At 41.1% G+C, this 20,244-nt stretch overlaps 1 protein-coding gene across 12 annotated transcripts in view; it reads left to right on the top strand.

The window, feature by feature from the left end:
* Window positions 1-20,244, top strand: part of OSBPL1A (oxysterol binding protein like 1A) — a 135,803-nt gene that overhangs the window by 106,643 nt on the left and 8,916 nt on the right. For 11 of the 12 annotated variants that reach the window (XM_074944484.1, XM_074944483.1, XM_074944485.1 and 8 more), the window contains 9 exons: window positions 2,266-2,341; window positions 6,100-6,234; window positions 6,963-7,060; window positions 9,155-9,337; window positions 10,126-10,233; window positions 10,318-10,407; window positions 10,687-10,813; window positions 17,570-17,686; window positions 18,683-18,806. In XM_074944484.1, coding sequence (XP_074800585.1) covers window positions 2,266-2,341; window positions 6,100-6,234; window positions 6,963-7,060; window positions 9,155-9,337; window positions 10,126-10,233; window positions 10,318-10,407; window positions 10,687-10,813; window positions 17,570-17,686; window positions 18,683-18,806 — 1,058 coding nt within the window. The remainder of the gene's footprint in view (window positions 1-2,265; window positions 2,342-6,099; window positions 6,235-6,962; window positions 7,061-9,154; window positions 9,338-10,125; window positions 10,234-10,317; window positions 10,408-10,686; window positions 10,814-17,569; window positions 17,687-18,682; window positions 18,807-20,244) is intronic. The other variant, XM_074944486.1, reaches the window with a different exon arrangement.

The following is a 20,244-nucleotide window of genomic DNA, read 5'->3' on the forward strand; positions in this document are numbered from 1 at the left end:
TGAAAGGAAATCTGCTTAGAGATACTGAAGGTAAACTTCTAGTTTACAACCCTTCTCTTATTCACTGGGACACTGTCAATATGGTTAGGCCTAATATTTGACTGTCTTTAATTTTCTATATCTCTAGGTCTCTAATTTTTAACCCCTGAAAGAACATTTTGATCCATTCAAAATTGGTATTGCAGCAACAAAATAAATATGAGCACATTATGGAGAAAACAGCAGACATCACTTTCAAATTTAGCTGATGTAATTATAAGCAATGAAGGAAATAGGCTTAATCCATGAAAGATTACTTTCACACACAGGAATGATGATTTTTTTCTAGCTTGGTGATTTATATACGAGAGTGAGTTTGAGAGGAACATTTGGGTACTTTTATTGAAAAACAATCCCTTGCTGATTATATGTTGCTAGCAGCCAGCCTCTCTTAAAACCATCCTCCTATATAAATCGGCAAGCTAGAAAAATATATTCATAGCTTTCTGTGCAGAAGTGCTCATTGCTAAATAGTACGTACACTTCACAAATTGCCTCAGTTCCAGTCTATTCTTTAATTAAATACTACAAATCAAATTTAACTACGTGGTGGACACTGTCCTCTTCTGGACACGCACATAAAAGCATCAACAAAGGAAATGTTTACACTTAGTCTTCAGGACGACCAGTTCACTTCATTTCAGATTACTGAAGTTTAGAATAGCAGATCTATTAAAATATAAGGATCTGTGATTCCTTTCATGTTTGATCCAAAAGGAGCTTTCCATTAGTTACCGATTTCCTCTTTCACTAAACTCCCACACTTCAAAAGGTGAATATATGTTGTTGGATAGTTGTGGAAAATTAGTACAGAACTTAAGTTGTTTTCCACAGATTCCTATATACTGTAGGAGGCAATATATTTGTAAAAGACTGGGCATTTCTTTGCTTTAAGCCAGACTTTGTTCAATATCTTTTCATGCATGTATAGCTACTGGTTTTGAGAACAGTATTTCACATTTTGAAAATTTAAAGTATCAGCCCTTGTACGGCTTTTCTGTTATGGAAGTGTCAGTGAAAGATGCATGCAAAAGAGAGAGGTAAGTGACCCAACAAATGAAGTTTCATAGAAATTAATGCTTTTGCTATTGCAAAGGAAGATGATTCACTTAAACCTCTACCAAAGAACAAAAAAATTGCTGCACTAAAGATTTCTGAAAACACTTAATTCATTAATTTGGGGGAAAGGAGCATGGCACGTGCTTGACTATTTGGCCAAAGTTAACATAAATTTGCGACTTAAGAGAGACTGTAGAGTGAAATGTTGTGGTGGTGTTAGCACTATGTGGTTTGAGAGTGCCTTGGATAAGATTTCTGATTTGTTATCTTCCTGATATGGGTAATTGTTTCATGGTACCAGGCTTCTGATTGGGATTATCTGGACTAAGGTCCCTTTTACATAAGACGTAAAACTGTGCTTAACTTTCATGTTGTTTAGCTGGCCATTGTTGATGTGGTCTTAGCAGCTTAAAGAACTAGGCTTTCGCCCCTGTGAAGCTCTAGGTTAAGCCCACGTGACCCACCAAGCACCAAACCATGCTAAAGCCATTTGGTCTAAAACTACATATAAACCTTGCTTAAGCATGTATGTTAGCCCTGTCTGTCTAAGGAAAGATGTACATTCATCTGTTCCATTACTTTTCTGTTCTATCCGTGACTGTTTTCCAGTCCAGATAATAAATGTCATTTATTGGCTAAATATAACTTTTTAATTAGTCTTTTTGCTGATAACACTACAAAACTGAAACCTGTTCACATATAACTGGATTATCTTCAGCTTCTTTCATGAATATACATTTTCAAAGTAGAGGCAGATTTTACCAGCATGGTGACAGCACCATGTTTAAGCACTCTTCTGGAAACTGATGTACAAAATTCTTTCCACTCCTTTAACACCAGCATTTGATAGATTTGTTTGAACTATTGCTTTCTTTAGAGAGAAACAATTTTCTTTGACTAAAACCACTAAGGTTTAGGGTATTTACGTCATGTTGCGTGTGTCCTCTAGGGACACTGATTGAAAGTCACCTAACAATTTTTAATGAAAGCTCCCAAAAGTTATCATAACATAAAGAACTTGTGTAGGCCTGTTTTATCAATAAGTCAATTCTGAACGCCTAAAAACTAGAACAATATTAATACATTCTGCAGCCTTGTTCACAACTGAGATTATTTTGATAAGAGATTAATAAAATAAATGTGGTTTGCTTTTTTCCCCCCCTCTAGAACAAGCTTGCCATCTCCAATGTTTTCCAGGAATGATTTTAGTATTTGGAGTATCTTAAGAAAATGTATTGGAATGGTAAGTAAAATATATAAGTTGTGATACAGAAATTAGTGATAAGTTATGGTTGTGGCTATCTCTAAAGAGGACCAAAATGTGAACTGAGAAGCTCACAACCAGAAAGACCAAGGGTGACTCCAAGAGCCAATTGATTCCATAGAGCAAAGGCATTTTCTCTTATTAGTCCTCTGAGGATCCTGTACCATCCAGAGCTCTCCCCAGTCTCCTTTTATACTTGTAGTAGAAAACCTTCCAGTTTCACCACAGTACTTCAGATGTGTTAGTGACTAGGTCTGTTTAATCAAATCTGGGAAGCTCTGTGACGGGTCAGCCAGGATCATTCTCGTGGATAAAGGTATAACACAATCCCGTGGTTGGAAATTGAAGCTTGATAAATGTAGACTAGAACTAAGGCTTGTCTTCACTACCGGGGAGATCATCGGTGCTGCAATCAATACAGTGGGTGTCAATTTAGTGGGTGTAATGAAAACCCACTAAACTGATGCCAGAGTGCTCTCCTGTCAACTCCAGCTCCCAGAGAAGAGTAAGGTAAGTCGACGGGAGAGTGTCTCCCATTAACACAGCACAGTGAAGACATTGGGGTAAGTCGACCTAAGCTACATTGACTCCAGCTATGTTATTCATTTACCTGGAGTAACGTAACTGAGGTCGATTTACCCCCATAGTGAAGACGAGCCCCAAGTCACAAATATTTAATATACATTCAGAAAAGTTCTTTGGCCTCTGTTATACAAGAAGTCAGACTAGATGATCAGAGGTCCCTTCTGGCCTTATCTATAAATTTTAAGCCCACTCCTAGTTAATGGTTAATTGGGAAGTCGTCTTTTCTTTCCATTATGAAACCCCACCATGTAGGCAGGTTCATCTTGGCCACAATGATTAGGTTTCATTCTCTAAAGTGCAATGTGCCAAACTGAAAGTTACACAGTTGCCTTACTAAGAATCTGCATAGCCACAAGGTGAAAGCACTTTCTGGGAGTAAGTTTTTCCTGTTTATCAGAATTACAATAACTTCAAAAACTTGTTCCCCTTCCACTGCAATCAGAAAACAGACACAATGTGCAAGAAACCTACTGAAAGTCCATACAGGAGATAAGATGGCTCAGGAAAGTTGTTTTGAACTCCAGAGCACATGGACTTTCACTTAGGAAGCACTATGATTCTGATCAGATAAGAGTGCAACCTTAAAGCTACACAAACGGCTGTTGGCAGCAGGTCTAGCTTGCTCTGCAACGTAGCTCCTCTGTGCTGTTCACAGAAAGACACCTGAAAAGGCTTCTGTGCAATCTGGAAGAAGGAACCAGTTAAAATGAAGCCAGCGCTTTCTTAGGCTTAAACTCTGCTCTGGCAAATGGCTGACAAAGATCTTTGAGACATCTGTTTGTGCTGGTCATGGATAGGCAGATTTCTCCCTATTCTGTGTTTCCCAAAGAGTAGGAACACCATATTGGAAATAAGTGGTGAATGAGGTTCAGAGGAAATTGAAGAGCAGGAAAAACTGCATTTGGGGAATAAATGACCATGTACTAAAATGTTACAACACTAAAGATTTATATTTAAATCTGTCAAAGTATAGGTCTTCTGACTTTTTTTACTCTATTCTTTCTATTTTTATTAGACTTAAATACTCTTTGCCAATTTCTTATTTCCATACTTAATGAGGCCCACTCTTACTTGTGAAACTTTGTTTACTACTAAGTCTTATCTAGAATACCACCTTGGAGAGAGAGGGGTTTTAACTTGGATGTTAAGTTTACTTTTGTAGCAATTGAGCAAAATGTTGTTGTATGTTTATAAATTAATGATTTAATTTAAATTTTTTAAAAGCTTGACTAGTTTAGAAATAAATCATTAGAACTTGGAAGATATTCCTGATTCATTTGGGCCCAAATTTAAACTAAATTTTTAGGTTATATTCATTTTCATGCTGGCTGCCTCAAAACATGTTTTTTTTCTCTCTTTTTTTGGGGAGTTGAAGGTTAGTCATTTTTTAGGCCTTGTCCACACTGCCACTTTACAGCTCTGCAACTTTCTTGCTCAGGGGTGTGAAAAAACACACCCCTGAATGCTACAAGTTTTAGCTCTGTAAAGTGGCAGTATAGACCAAGGGTTCTCAAACTGGGGGTCGGGACCCCTCATGGGGTCACGAGATTATTACATGGGGGGTCGCCAGCTGTCAGACTCCATCCCAAACCCCACTTTGCCTTCAGCATTTATAGTGGTGTTTAAATAAATTAAAACCACTTTTTTAATATATAAGGGGGGGTCGCACTCAGAGGCTTGCTATGTGAAAGGGGTCACCAGTACAAAAGTTTGAAAACCACTGGTGTAGACAGTGCACCAGCACTGAGAGCCACACACTCACCACTGGTAGCTACTCACCTTGTGGGGGTGGGGGGGGTTTTGTTTTTTGTTTTTTACAGAGCTGGGAGAGCACTGGTGCCGCCACTACACAGCCACATTAAAGCGCTGCCAGTGAAGACATATCCTTAGGTTGCTATTGGAACTGTGTCGAGTTGGTGAATCTTGCCCACATGCTCAGGGTTCAGCTGATCGCCATATTTGGGGTCAGGAAGGAATTTTCCTCCAGGGCAGATTGGAAGAGGCCCTGGGGGGTTTTTGCCTTCCTCTGTAGCATGGGGCAAGGGTCGCTTGCTGGAGGATTCTCTGCACCTTGAAGTTTTTAAACCATGATTTGAGGACTTCAATAGCTCAGACATAGGTGAGAGGTTTATTGCAGGAGTGGGTTAGTGAGATTCTGTGGCCTGCATTGTGCAGGAGGTCAGACTAGATGATCATAATGGTCCCTTCTGACCTTAATATCTATGAGTCTGAGTTAAAAACAAAAACCTTCAGATGTTAATTTGCATAGGTTGATTAATATAAAACCTGTTGGCAGCTAACATGAAGACTATCTAGCACAACGATTAAACAGATCCATTAGTGAAAGTAAACCCCTTTCTTCTTGCTGAAACTTGACAGCATCCTCTCAGAATTGTATGAAGAATGAGTCTTAGATTGTTGTTCTACAGTGCTATTTCATTAAAGCAAAGTTAAATAAATCCCTTAACTTTTTAACCCTCTAGTGGAGTTTTGTAGTTTGATGGAGTATCTAATCATACCAGTCTGCCCAACAGATGTAACAAATGATGTAAAATAAATATTGTCTGAACTGGAGATTAAATATTCCAGATTCATTAGGTTGGTCAGTTTTTAAGGCAAGAATGTATAGTTTTCTTTCAAGACTTTACATAACTTATTCATATTACACACCATACCTTATTAGCCTTTTTAACTTGGAAATATTTGATAAATCAAGTATGGTTTATTTCAGAAGCTTACTCCTATTGCTTCTCATGCCCGCCATCCCCCTCCCCCCAAAGTTGCCTGTTTCACTAATCAGATGGCCTGTGCCTATTCTAAAAATAGTGTTTCTGAATCTTGGTGTTCTCTTTTGAAAGGCTTTGAAGTCCTGAAAATCCCCTCTCTTCTATGCCCACCATCTTCCTGATCCTCCTCCCCATTAGGGACATAGATACACTTCTCTCTTTAGCCATCTTCACCAATGCAAGGTAGAGGCTTAGCTTGAGAGATGTGGGTCTCTTTCTTTCAGAAGTTGTTGGCCAGGTCAAGGGGTGTTGTACTGCCACTAGGCTAGCGTGACTTATCTCTCTAATAAGCCAATTAAATTCTTGTTACTTAGTTCATTGTGTTTAATCTCTTCAGTTTTAACACAAATTTCTATCCTGTGTCAGGAGCTGTCCAAGATCACTATGCCAGTTATTTTCAATGAGCCGCTGAGCTTCCTACAGCGACTTACAGAATATATGGAACATACATACCTCATCCACCAGGCCAGTTCACTTTCTGGCACAGTTGAGAGGATGCAGGTACTTTACTTGTAGTAGTGTTTTAAAATGCTTGTGGTGGTCTGTTTGAACAGGTTGGACTGTGGTACAAATTCTTTCAGCTAAGAATATAAGAACGGCCATACGGGGTCAGATCAATGATCCATCTAGCCCATGTCCTGTCTCTAACAGTGACCAGTGCCACATGCTTCGGAGGCAGTGAACAGAATGGCAATTCTGAGTGATCCATCTCCTGTCATCCAGTCCCAGCTTCTGCAGTCAGAGGTTTAAGCGTGGGGTTTCATCCCTGACCATCTTGGCTGTTTCTCTTTTTGAACCCTGTTGTACTTTTTGCCTTCACAACATCCACCAGCAATGAGTTCTAAAGGCTGACTGTGCATTGTGTGAAGAAGTTACATAATTTTGTTTTAAATCTGCTGCCTGTTAAACCTTCTGTTGGAGAGGAGAGATGCTGTAATCTGGTGCACATGGAACTGCTTTACTAGTTCTGTTAGCTAGGGCTGTTCAGTTAACTCAATGTGTGTTCAATTTTTAAAGGCTTTAATATTTCTGAGCTTTTTGCAAAACTATTATGGTCTGTTGTACTCTTTCCAAAACTTGCCAGGCCCATCTGGGAGGCAGTTTTTATGCCAAAGACAGAATAAATTTAACAGAGAAAGATGAAGTGCAATAGAAGAATTTTATGTTTAAAGTAGTGTCAAAGGGAACTCCAAAAGGTGAATGATATATGTTAATATTCTGTTGAACAGTGTGTAGCTGCATTTGCTGTGTCTGCTGTTGCCTCACAGTGGGAACGTACAGGAAAACCGTTCAACCCACTTCTTGGAGAGACGTACGAATTAGTCAGGTAACAAAGAAACTGCATTTAAGACCAAAGTGTGTGTTATGGAATTTGTGGGTTTATGTAAACACGTTGTATGGCTTGAGAATTGCTTTGTGTGTTTGAAAATGGGCTGCATTTTAGGAGCAACTGTTACAAGTGTTCACAGTGCAGGTTGTCAGCGTTTCTGTTGTTACTTCCTCTTTATGGGAGTCTCACAACTTTTCAACCCAGAGCAATTTTTACAGGCAAGTTAGTGTCTTTTTTACTTGAAAGCAGCCTTAATATAATCTAAGTGATCAGAAAAATATCAGTTTTTTAATGTATAAACCTAGGTTTCAGATCTATACTAAAAAAAAGACTTACCATGTAAACACACATTGCCTGAAAAGCAATTTGTCTGTTGTGCAAATGTCCTTTAAACTGTTACACAAACTTAGGTAATATATACAAACAGATGTTTTTCATTAAGAACTAAAAAATAAACTAAGACCCTTCTGTTTTGGGTCGCTCTTGCTTACGCGTTACATTGGGGTCTCATCAGTCAGATACATAATGCAGATGCTGCAATGTGTCGTCAAAAATTTTGTCATTTAAAAATAGTTAAGCCTGTTAGTATTTCTGTTGAACTTGTCTGGTGGGCGAGAGCGAGAGAGACACCGTGGCATTGCTACAATGGTGCAAGTGGTACAGTCGCACCAGAGCCCTGGAAGTTATGGGGACCCAACCACTAGCAGATGCTGCTGCTGGTGGCAGTACTGATGCAGGTGGCACTGCCCAATGTGCTGTTCTCTTGCCCACCCTGCACTGCAGAGGGCCTGGCTGCTGATACCCCTGTCCCAAGCTTGTGCAGGAGCCTGAGTCATGTGGGGTGCAGGCACTGTGCTGCAAGGGTGCACAGCTACCCGCGCTCAGGCACTGAGCTGCCCCTGCAGGCACTAATGCAGGGCCAGGACGTAGGGTGCAGATGAGGAGGAGCCCAAGGGAGTGGGTGAGGGAGAGGCTGGTGATGGGAACAGGCAGCCAGGAGGAGTGGGGTGGGGTTCAGGGATGAAGATGAGGGAGCTGGCAGAGTGGCAGTAGGGACTAGCAGGGGTGTGGGAGCAGAACACCTTGTGGTAGGGAAGAGGAAACAGGTGGCAGCAGCAGGGCACAGGGATGTGGTGGGGTGAACCTAGGCACTGCAGCACAAAGTGGGGGTTATGGATGTGGGGGGAAGTGGAGACAAAGCTGCCAGCACAGGAAGAATTGGGGGTGGGGGTCTGAGCTGCAGTGTTAGGGATGTGGGAGCCCATTTCCTGTGACTTGCATCCCAGCAGGCCCTCCTTGTGTGTGTTGAATCCCTACCCCAAGGGGAAGCACCAGGTACCAGCACCTAGTACAGTGCAAGGAACAGAAAGTGTATCAAAAGGCTCCTTGACCTGCTGCTCTAATGGTCATGGGAGGATAATATGCTGGAGATGCTAATCTATTTTTCCATTTAAAAGTACCTCTTGATTCTTCAGAAGCTTTCTCCCTCTAATTCAGATCCTTAAAATTTCCAGACCATGTATTCAGGGTGGGAACAACCTGTTGCAAACGCTCTTCCTTGACTTTTGGACTTTTTAGCATTAGGGGTCATAGTAGAAACATCTCTTTTATTCCTGTAACTTTTTGATCTAGTTTGCATAACTAGTTTAGGAGTTCAATTTGAAGTTCCTTTCTCCCTCTCTTCCTGAAACTTCATTTTAAACTAGGCAGGAGCTGTGGGATGGAAGGACAGGACTGGGGCTATGGGAAAGTTAGAAAGGCGTTGGAGAGCTGAATTGGGGCGTTGTGGGAGCTGGACGGAGTGGATTTCAGAATCAGGAAGAGATCCCCTAACTTATCTTGCACCAGGGCCCTCTGGGGTCTTGCAGCGTCACAAAGAGATCTGTGTTGCAGTGAGTGTTTCTAAACTAATCAGTGGCTTAAATATCTAGATCCATACATAATTGCTATAACTTTAATTTTGTTTCAGAATGGGTAAAGGAAATTATTTCACTATAGTACCAGTTGTATCAGTGAAACTCACGAAATTTGCATTTCAGAGAACTGCGGAGAACAGTGATCCTGAAAACTTTATTTTTATTTTATTTTTAGAGATGATCTTGGGTTTAGACTCCTTTCAGAACAAGTTAGTCATCACCCACCAATCAGTGCTTTCTATGCTGAAGGCTTAAATAACGATTTTGTGTTTCATGGCTCAATCTATCCTAAACTCAAGTTCTGGGGCAAGAGTGTGGAAGCAGAACCTAAAGGGACTATAACTCTGGAACTTCTTGAGTAAGTTGGCCAGATTACTATATTAGACTTTAGTTTTGAGGCTGTGCAGAATAAAGGCTTATATACTAGTCTCCAGTGCTGTAAGATGACCTTTAATATATCCACTATTTCATATAGATAAAGCAGACAGTCTTTTTTATGCAGTTTGCAGATTTCCTGCTTTTATGGCTCCTTACAATAATTTATAACACGCCCTACTGCTTGTTAACCCTTATTGCCCACTTCATTTTTAAAGGTCTTCTACAGCATGTCTGACCACTTATGCTTAACAATGTGTCCTGCTTTGTATTTACCTTGGACACTCCAGTTGCCTTCTCCAGACCTGAGGAAATGCTCTGTGAAGTTGAAAAGTTTGTCCCTTCCATTGGAAATTGGTCCAATAAGATATTACCTTACTTATCTTGTCTCTCTCGTATCCTGGGACCAAAATGGCTTGAACACCATTCCAAACAATTGTACAGTTCACTGGCACCCCTGAATTGTATAGGCTTCAGGTAATTAAGGCCTTAATCCTGCAAACACTTATGCGTGCTTAACTTGACTACTGTAAGTAGTCCTATTGATTTGCCAGTAGCAGATGCACTGAAGCTGCCATGCTAAGCAGTTAACAAAATCAAGCAGCGTCTCCTGTTTTTGCCACACCATGCATGGCTGGTGCATCTTGTTTCCTTGATTTGCTGCCAGTAACTAATAGAGTTCCAAAGCCAGATACTTGCTGTAGAGTCACTCAGGTATATTGTTCAAAGGTGTGATTATGCCAGCAGTTGTTTTTCCATTTGTTTTTTCAGACACGATGAAGCCTACACCTGGACAAATCCTACTTGCTGTGTGCATAATATTATTGTGGGTAAACTTTGGATTGAGCAGTATGGAAATGTCGAAATAACTAATCACAAGTAAGCTGGAACATGACTTGTTAGTTTACTACGTTTTTAAACAAATTATTGCAAAGTAATTTGAGCTAAATGTTTCTTCCTTAGAACTGGTGAGAAGTGTGTATTAAACTTCAAACCATGTGGGCTTTTTGGGAAGGAGTTACACAAAGTTGAAGGCTACATTCAAGACAAAAGGTAAAAATCCTGTCTTCGTTAGACCTACTGTTTAATAAAATGCTACTTAAATTTCTAACATAGATATATGTGGGAACTGTTGGAATTAAATACTGTTACAATATACTGTGCCAATGGCGGGGGTGTGTTCATCTTGTTAGTAACTATAATGTACAGTAAGATGGGGATTCAGTCTTAAATCTGTTCTTAGAATCCTTTCTCATAATATTAAAATCTGAAAACACTAAAACTAACTTCATAACTTGTTTAAGCTCTTCCTAAAATTAGTCTTTTTTACAGCAAAAAGAAAGTTTGTGCACTCTATGGGAAATGGACTGAGTGCTTGTACAGTGTTGACCCAGCTACATTCGAAGCTTACAAAAAAAATGACAAGAAAAATACAGAAGAGAAGAAAAACAGTAAACAGGTATTAGACATGTAAAGAGGTGGTGTCTGAAAGGCACAATAGAACACTTAGCAGTCTAAGGTGCCTTTAGGCTTGTTACTGTTTTATATTTTTTCGTTTGACTTTTTCTTAGTAAGATTCAAAGAGGGTTTGGACACATTATATGGATTAATTATAATAATTCTGGCTATTATCCAAACAGTTTTGGAAGGGTTAAAATCCTTGTGCTTCAGGGTTTAAGACAATATCTAATTATTAAAGATTAACATGAAACTTTCATGAGAGCAGATTTCCCCACATCTGCCTATTGTTGGGTTCTTTCACCCTCCTCTGGAGTAACCAGGTGGGATAGGGGACTAGAGGGACCATAGGTCTGATCTAGTATGGAAACTCCAACCTGATGCTTTTCAGGCCTGTAAGCAGGATAGATGAGGGTCTGTTCAGAAAGATTTCATAACTTGGAGGAATGTCATATTCTGAAAGTTTTGCAAGGATTTTTACAGTCTGCACTGTCCAGGAAATCTTACTCTTCGTGTTTCTGTAAACCATTATGTTACTCCTTAACAATTCTTTCAATAGAAACACGCTCTTTTAAACCAGTGACCGTGAAGGTTCTTGTAGTAATTATACATACTTGCCACCATTCATCTTAAATGACGAGAAAACATTTTTACTAAAAATCTGAGAACCGCTCCATGCCACCGGAGATCACCATGCTTGGTTTACTCCTTTGCCCTGTTAGATTCTAACTACTCTAAAGGCAAGTATGCCTGTGTAGATTTACATTATTGCTGTACAGGAGAGTTCTAAAGCTCAGGGGATTACCACCCTCTCTTTGAGGCTGCATCTCTGAGCCTCTGGGAGGAGGAGGAGAAAAGAAAAATATACCCTGCACACTTGTTATCATCCATCTACTTGTTTGTTTTCCCTTGCAGTACTGAAGATTACTATGAATGAAGTACTTTTGTGTACGAAGCTCAAGCTTCAGGTTACTTTTGGCTTCTCATGGGCTTTTAGTTAGTAAAATATACTTGCCTACTTTGCCTTTTCACCATTTAATTAAGAGAATTTTATACACCATTTCACTGAATCTGCTAGTCAGAATTTTATTCCATTCTCTATAGCTAACTTTTGAGTGTCTTTTTCCCTCCACTTCTCTGACTGGAAGAGACTCTTTGACATCCAGATCAGGTTTCCAGTCTGTCTGATCTTGGGAGTTGGCACAATAACTTAAAATGCAAAATCTTCTGAAGAATGTTAATTAAAACTACAACTGCTTTGAAAATTGGCAAATGAAACTAGACAAAGAATCTAGTGAAAACATGTTTTTCTGACAGTGTCTTAGAGCTGTCAGGACTCTAAGAGAAGCATCGTCTTTCTTTTTATTTTTTGAAAAAAAGCATGCACAAATAGCATCCTGGAAGGTGCCACTTGGGTGCCCCTGAGAACCCCCCACTCAGTCACTGCCTAACTCTGTAGGTGCCTAAATTCCCTAGGTGCTGAAGTTTCCAGTAATAGAGTCCCCTAGACACCTATGTTTCTGCCAGTGCCATTCAAAAAGTCAACTAAGTCCTGATGTTGCCAAGCAGTTCAGTGCCCTAGCTCATGTCTAAGACTTGGCATGGATTTTGAACTGGGCTTTCCCCCATTCTCTCGCCTGCATAGCCCAATCCAGTAGGTGTGCTTGGAGCACTCCTAAACCACACAAAACATAGTCAGGACTGAGCAGATAAATATAACAAGGTTCACCATCTGATCGTTAGTCTTTCACACACCAGGTGAGTGCCTAAATCACCAAGTTATGGGATATTCTGATGTGGGATTCTGTCTCTCCTGTTGAAGCTGTTCCATTTTGTATAAATTGAATATTCTTTGGGCCAGAGAGTGTGACCATATAGGGCGCACTCCTAGGAGAAAGGAGATCTTGGTTGCAGTCCTTCCCCAAATCAGTCAGAGCAGGGATTTGAAAACAGGTCTCCCACGTCCCAAGTGAGTTCCCTAACCATTGGGCTACTAGCTAAAATAGGGTCTCTCTCTCATGTGCTGGTTTTTTGCAACAGGACTAACTTTGCTTAGGCTCCTAATTCTACGAGTGGGTTTGGTACTAGTCAATCTATTCATTAATGACTTGGATAATGCAATGGAGAAAGTGCTTATAAAACTTGCAGATGAAGCTACGCTGGGATGGGTTGCTAACACATTGGAGGACGGGATTAAAATTCAAAATAACCTTGACAAACTGGAGAACTGGTCTGAGACCAACAGGATGAAATTCAATAAGACAAGTGCAAAGTACTTCATTTAGGAAGGAAAAGTCAAATGCACAAATACAAAACGGGGAATAACTGGCTAGGTGGTAGTACTGCTGAAAAGGATTGGTGGGTGTTACAGTGGATCACAAATTGAATGAGTCACCAATGTAATGCAGTTGTGAAAAAAGCTAATATAATTCTAGGGTGTATGAACGGGAGTGTTGTGTGCAAGATACGGGCTGTAACTCTCCCGCTCTACTCGGCAGTGGTGAGGCCTCAGCTGGAGTGCTTTCTAACTATAAGGGTAGTTAAACTCTGGAATAGGCTTCCAAGGGGGGTTGTGGAACCTCCATCACTGGAGGTTAAGAACAGGCTGGACAAACACCTGTCAGGGATGGTCTAGGTTTACTTGGTCCTGCCTCAGGGCAGGGGTCTGGACTTTAAGATTTCTCAAGATCCTTTCTGGGTCTACATTTCTTTGATGGCTGTGAATCCTGTCTAGAGACAGGTGCCTCCCTTGGGCCAAAAGCTGGGTGTCTGGCTACCTTTCAGTTTAGGCCCCTCCCCTCCCTTCCCCTCAGCATTTCTTACTGGCTAGCTTAGGCAGCTTGCTGATTTCTGTGAATCCCATGCTTAGGCATCTCGTTCTCCCCATACATTGTATAGAGAGCCTGGGTACATGGCTGAGGGTTCCTTCAAGTGGCAAGGTGCCTAAAAAGTAAGTGCTGTGCCTAGGTCTGACTGCGGATCTAGCCCCTTGGGTCTTAAGGACCACAAAGGATTTCAGTTCCTTTTAGTTTCAAAAACTCCATGGCAACCCACTTTTCACCTTCTAGTGGTGATGACACAGTGCCAGTGCTTCAAGGAGTTGATGTTGCTTCAAGCACACTCTGAGCTTCCAAGTGACTTAAGGGTTACAATCAGATGTGTCTCACCACTTCATGCTCAAGTGATTTGCTTCAGTACCATGAAAATATATAGCCCATGGGAAGCCTCACCTAGCAAGTGTTTCCAAAATCTCATGGCTTCCTACTACTTCTGCTCTTAGTACTGCCATCATGTAGATTCACTTTCCTTTTCTTTAGGGGACCTACTTGGATGTGCTGCTGGGGGCCAATGTCTCATCAGCAGATTATCCTGGACCTTCCCATAAAGCCTTTGATTGTATAGGGATAAAATCTTTTTGTGAAAAAACTTGCTATCCTTTTAATCAAAAAGATGTTGAGACATTAGACTGGTCTCTCTCTATATGCAGAGATGGATATCCTATTAACACACAGACAGATTGAATGAAATGAATACTGCTCCTTCATTATATTAAGGCTGTAACACCATTAAACCAGGGTGACCAGCTGTGACCCCTGAAACTCAAGAGATCTTCCATGCTGCAGACTGCACCTCTGCATTAAAGATGGGGGCAGCTGCAGTCAGCTTTCTTGTGTGTGCTGGTTGCAGTCCTCAGGTAAGATAGGTGAAGTCTGGACACTACTGAATTTAGGAATCCTAGAAGCCTAAAGAGAGTGAAGCTGGAGTGGCATTTTAACAGTCTGGAAAGTTTTTAATGTTATTAATATACAGAATAGTGATGGGTATGTTATTCCAGTGGTTTTCAACCTATCCAGACGACTATACCCCTTTCAGGAGTCTGATTTGTCTTATGTACCCAGAGTTTCACTTCAGTTAACTACACCTCTACCCCAATATAACGCGGTCCTCGGGAACCAAAAAATCTTACCATCTTATAGGTGAGACTGCGTTATATCAGGGTAGGGAGAGGAACCGCTCCCTGCCCCAGCTCATCTCCACTTCCTCACCCTCCTCTGAGCATGCCGCCGCAGCTCTGCTTCTCCCTCCTTCCCTTCCAGGCTTGCCACACCAATCAGCTGTTTGGCGTGGGAAGCCTAGAAGGGAGGGGGTGGGAGAAGCAGAGCGTCGGCAGCATGCTCAGGGGAGGAGGCAGAGTGGAGGTGAGCTGGGGCGGGGAGCAGTTCCTCTGTGCCCCCCCTCGCTTGCTGCGGCCCCCAACTCACCTCTGCTCTGCCTCCTCCCATGAGCACACTGCAGCTCTGCTTCTCCCTCCCTCCCTCCCTCCCTCCCAGGCTTGCCGTGCCAATCAGCTGAGCAAGAGCTTGAGCTGATTGACACGGCAAGCCTGGGTGGGAGGAGAAGCGGAGCTGCGGTGCGCTCGTGGGAGGAGGCGAAGGCGAGCTGGGGCGGAGCGGGGCCGCAACAAGTAAGGGGGGGGGGGCGCAGAGGAACCGCTTGCAGTAATATGAATTCGGATATAACGCAGTAAAGCAGCCCTGCTCCTCGGAGCGCTGCTGTACCGCATTATATCCAAATTCGCATTATGTCGGACCGCATTATATTGGGGTAGAGGTGTACTTGCTTACAAAATCAGACATAAAAATACAAAAGTGTCACAGCACATTATTACAGACAAATTGCTGACTTTTTCTCATTTTACCATATAATTATAAAATAAATTTGATACTTGAGCCTGTTTTTCATTTGTGAGCCTTCTCTGAAGCCAGAGCCCTGAGTGGTGTGCCTAAAGCTTAACCCCTGCCACCGAGGGCTGAAGCATGTAATTTAGCCCCTGTGGCATGGGGCTCTGGGCTACTGCCCTGCACTTGCAACCCTCCTAAACCCATCTTGCAACCGCCAGATGAGTTGAGTACCTCTGGAAAGACTTCTGCATGCCCTCAGGGGTATGTGTACCTCTGGTTAAGAAACACTGCACTGTTCAGTTCTATGCATCAATTGAGGTGATGTCCAGGGAACTGCTGAGAACAGCTGAAATGTGCTTCTAGTTTGTAGTCACTCTTCATTGTAACTTCGGTAATGTGTATGTGCATATTGAAACACAATCTGAAACACACAACCAACTATTTACAAGCTTCCATGGAACAGTAAAATTTATAAAAGGTCTGGTGCCTTGTTTATGGATTAGTTTGTTATTCATGCAGGGCTTCTTTCTTTCGATCTGGTAGCATTTTACGTCAATTTCTTTGTCATTCTGTTCTGCAATGGATACTAACAACTCTTTGGAAATCAGTGTGCTAGCACAGCCCAGGAATATCCAACTGCGAGCTGCATTGGCAGCAGCCAAGGGAGTAAATCTACTATGCATGACATTCTGATTACTTTGCAGCCACCTTAAAAATTTTGGTCTGGTGTTTTCAATAATCTCATTACTAAACCAAGTTTTAATAGTTTGGCTTGGTGGCATGGATGGACCCAAGTCATGTCAGAAGGGTTCAAAACCGTACACTAGCTTAAGTTTCTCTGAGTGCTGAAATGCAGATACAGCAAATGGCCTTGTCCACACTGCCTAGCCTAACCCTCATAGAACCAAGTTCATTCACAACAGGGCTTAGACTGTGCTTATGCATAACTGGAAACTGTGTTCATTGTGTTCATCTGTCTGCTTAGATTTCTACTAAACAATCTCCAAAGATCTCTAAAGCTTTTCCCATGCTGGGGTGGAATCATATTTTATCTAGAACTAACCTATAAACTAACATGCTGGGACAAAAATTGTCATCCAGTAGCTCAGCATAACACGTTATGGTTTAGTCTAGTATAGGGACTGACCAAGCTGTTTGCCCTGTTGTGACTGAGCTGTTACCAAACCCTGCCAACAGCTTGGGACTTCAGGTTTATAGTATAATTTAAGGACGCTGGTTAATGTGTGTTTCAGTTCTGTCTATGCTGCTGGACCAAAGCACCTTTTTAACCAGTTGGAGAACAGTCTACCCCTATCATTACCCTCTACTACTCTAGCTAATATGGATGGAAACTTAAGCAGTATTCCCAGAAATGTATTAACTGTGGTACAGCACTGTCATCCTAGCCAGTGTGCATCAACCTTGACAGTTCACAGTCAGCCTTCTAGATTAGGTAGTCTATTCTCAGAAGAGCATATGTTTAATGTGTTTCATGTTTTCACTGTTGACATCATAATGTCAACGGAACCGAAGACCTCACTTGCTGAACAGCAATAATACAGCAGTTACACATACACAGACTGTAGGATGCATGTTTCCTTAATGTAGGAGGAAAAAGAAAAGGTGGTCTGCACTTTCAGCATAAATCAAACCAAAATTGATTTATATTGTAAATGGCGGGGGGGGAATCCCTAACATGAGTGTTCTCTATGGTGCTGAGAAACAAATAGTAACTTCAAAATGTGGATTTGAAAGCACCTATTTCTCGGTAGCTGCACGCTGAAGGAATAAATAAATGTAAAAAAAAAAAAAAAAACTTTTGTTTTTAATTTCTTTGAGGAGCTGATGGCTCTTCTAATCTTGACATGCATCTAGAAAAGCCAGTGGGTGTTAAAAGGATGACGTAACCTTAGGGGGTAAAATAAGTATTGGGGCAGTGAATGTGTGTTCTATGATGGCATGTTTCATGCCTTTTTATGTCTTTAGTCTCATTTCACTGTGTAGGACTGTTCTATGGTTTGTGTTTAAGGTTATTGTGACTCAGCTAAATTTTCTTGTATCTGTGCTGCTTATAGGTGGGAAATTCTGAAGAACCAGATGAGATGCCTTTGCCAGATTCAGAAAGTGTGCATGTTGTTCCTGGAAGTATTTTACTCTGGAGGATAGCTCCAAGACCTCCAAATTCAGTTCAGGTTAGCCAGGGCTCTGGTTAAATGTTTGGTGCTTTGACAATTTGTTGTTAAACTGTAAAATGTACAGTAAACATCTTAGTCACTGAATTCCCTTGCTCATGATGCAGTGATTAAAATAACTCTTTCCAGTAAAATCAATTTTTGCTGCAATGATCTTGAACTTTCCCAACACAAACTGTAATGAGCTATGTAATGTGGAACTGAATATGTAGGCCTCCTGTTGTAGATGGACAGACCAGCGTGCACGCATGGCTTCTTTCTAGCTTAGCTTAACTTCTTCTCCACAGAATCACTGATTATGATGAATTAGGCAATTGCTCTACTTAGCGGTGGCCTGGAGAATTCACTATCCCACTCTGTTGCCACTTAAGTACTGCCATCCATTTGGGAGGCAGGTTTAGTGCAGGACAGCCAGTGCATGAGACATTTCATCAGAGGTGTCCATAGAGGAGCAGAGTCTGCAAAAGCTATGTAAGACAAACCATGGAGTACAAGAACCCATAAGTCAGAGGAAGGCTACATAACGTGAGTGGGTGATGAAGATCTACTGAGCTGGACAGACAGCTGAGCAGGACAGATGAGTAGATGTATAGCTAGAGAGATTTGGAAGCAGAAAAATAAAATAGGGCAGGGTGGTCATGTAGGTGCATATAGGGAGAAGGGTAGGTTGCTTTAGTAGAGTCGGTAAGGAAAGCCCCTGGAGGATGAATAAAGACAAAGAGGTTGTTTCTCCCTCCCTCTATTTGGCTAGTCAGATCTCATTCTAATTAGACATGAGCATAAAGGTTCACCCAGTTATACCTGGCACATTTTCACCCTGCTAGCATCTTCACATTACTACTGTATAATACCTCAGCAATCAGAAAGTGGCTACGGTTGTATGTTACTACGTATTGGTGCTCTTTTGATTTTTGAAAAGCTCTTTTTATGTGTGAAGACTCTTAGCAGCCAAAACTTTCAGAACGCAATCCTTTAATTTTTGTTTCTCTCTTTCAGATGTACAATTTCACTAGCTTTGCTATGGCTTTGAATGAATTGGATAAAGAAATGGAGAGTGTTGTTCCTAAAACTGACTGCCGGTTACGGCCAGATATCCGAGCGATGGAAAATGGTGAAATAGGTAACTTTAAAAAATAAAAATACAAAATAACTTGTCAAAGTTGAAAGAGTCCTGGGAACTCCAACTGAAAGGTTACAGATACTGCCTTAAACAATAAAAAGCCATCTTTACCGATAAGCTGCCTTTTTTTTTTTTTTTCTTTTGTGGTGGTGGTGGTGGAATATGCCTTTGAAATATATCCTTGTAGAGGTGAGGTGAAAATATGCTTAAATGTATAAGCTTTATGCCAGGCATGTTACCCGTTCTTTCATTATAAGCATTAATTTTTTTTATTAAATTTATCAGAGTGAAGAGACTGAGGCCAGATAGAAAGCACAGAGTGCTGCCTTGTCAAGCTTTTAAATTGGACCTTTTATGAAGGGCAATAGCAAAGTTGTGAAGTTTGCCATGATGTTTAGAACTTGCCGCTGTACAAAGTCTTCCTTTATTCCACTATAAAATAGTCTCTTTACATCAACTAATCCAAAATACCAATTTCAGTAATGTGATTGAAACTGCTGAAGTTAAGCTTTCCCCTCAAAAGAAGTGCATGCTCGCTTTAAAATTATTCACAGCAAAAGGGTGAGGAAAAAAATAGACTTCATTAGGAAGAAACAAACAATTCCTCTGAAAGTCTAAGTGAAACTAGAACAAATTGCATGTGTCTCTTAATCTAGAAGTGTCTAAGATGCCTATCACCATGGTGTCAGTGCAGTGTTTACTGATGATTGTATAGTGAGGAGCATGGTTTGGTGCTCGATACTCTGATTTGTAACATTTATATGTATGAAAGCAGCGTGGGGATGGAACTCGGGGACTAAAGACTTGGGTTCTATTCCCAGCTGTGTCACTGGCCTGGAGGGTGACCATGGGAAAGTTACTTCACCTCTGTGCCTCTATCTGTGCACCTGTAAAATGAGGATAACACTTTTTCACCTGCTTTAAGCACTTCGAGATCTATGGATTATATAGTAGCTGGGCATTGTGATGCTGTGGTACTGAGGAGTTCTCAAAGATCAGTAATGAGATCTTTTGAGGCTTTTAAAAATATAGTGTAGACAAGTTGCTTCCTTTGACCTGTCTAATCAGTCTCTACCTTTTTCCGGGAAATTGGATTATTCTGTGGCTAGTGGAAGTGACTCATACTATATTGCATCCATATTTACCCAAAGTATTTAGTATTGCATTCTTAATTTACAGAATGTACTAACATTCAGCGATCTATCAATATCTGCAAGCTGTGTAATGGTGGTAGTATCTGTTTCTGCTCAGCAGTCATACTGCCACATGCTGAGTGCTGCGATAAGCCAGTGGAGCTGGAGAAATTAGAGAGGCTGTAAATCAGGAGAATCACTTTGGTAACTGTTTTAAACTCTGATCATTTGAAGGTCCAAATATGAAGCAACTTGACAGAGATCACACAAACTTGTGACACAGGTGGGGATTGAATCCAGATCTT

The sequence above is a fragment of the Natator depressus genome, chromosome 2 (genome assembly GCF_965152275.1).
Source record: "Natator depressus isolate rNatDep1 chromosome 2, rNatDep2.hap1, whole genome shotgun sequence".
In the NCBI taxonomy this organism is placed as follows: domain Eukaryota; kingdom Metazoa; phylum Chordata; order Testudines; family Cheloniidae; genus Natator; species Natator depressus.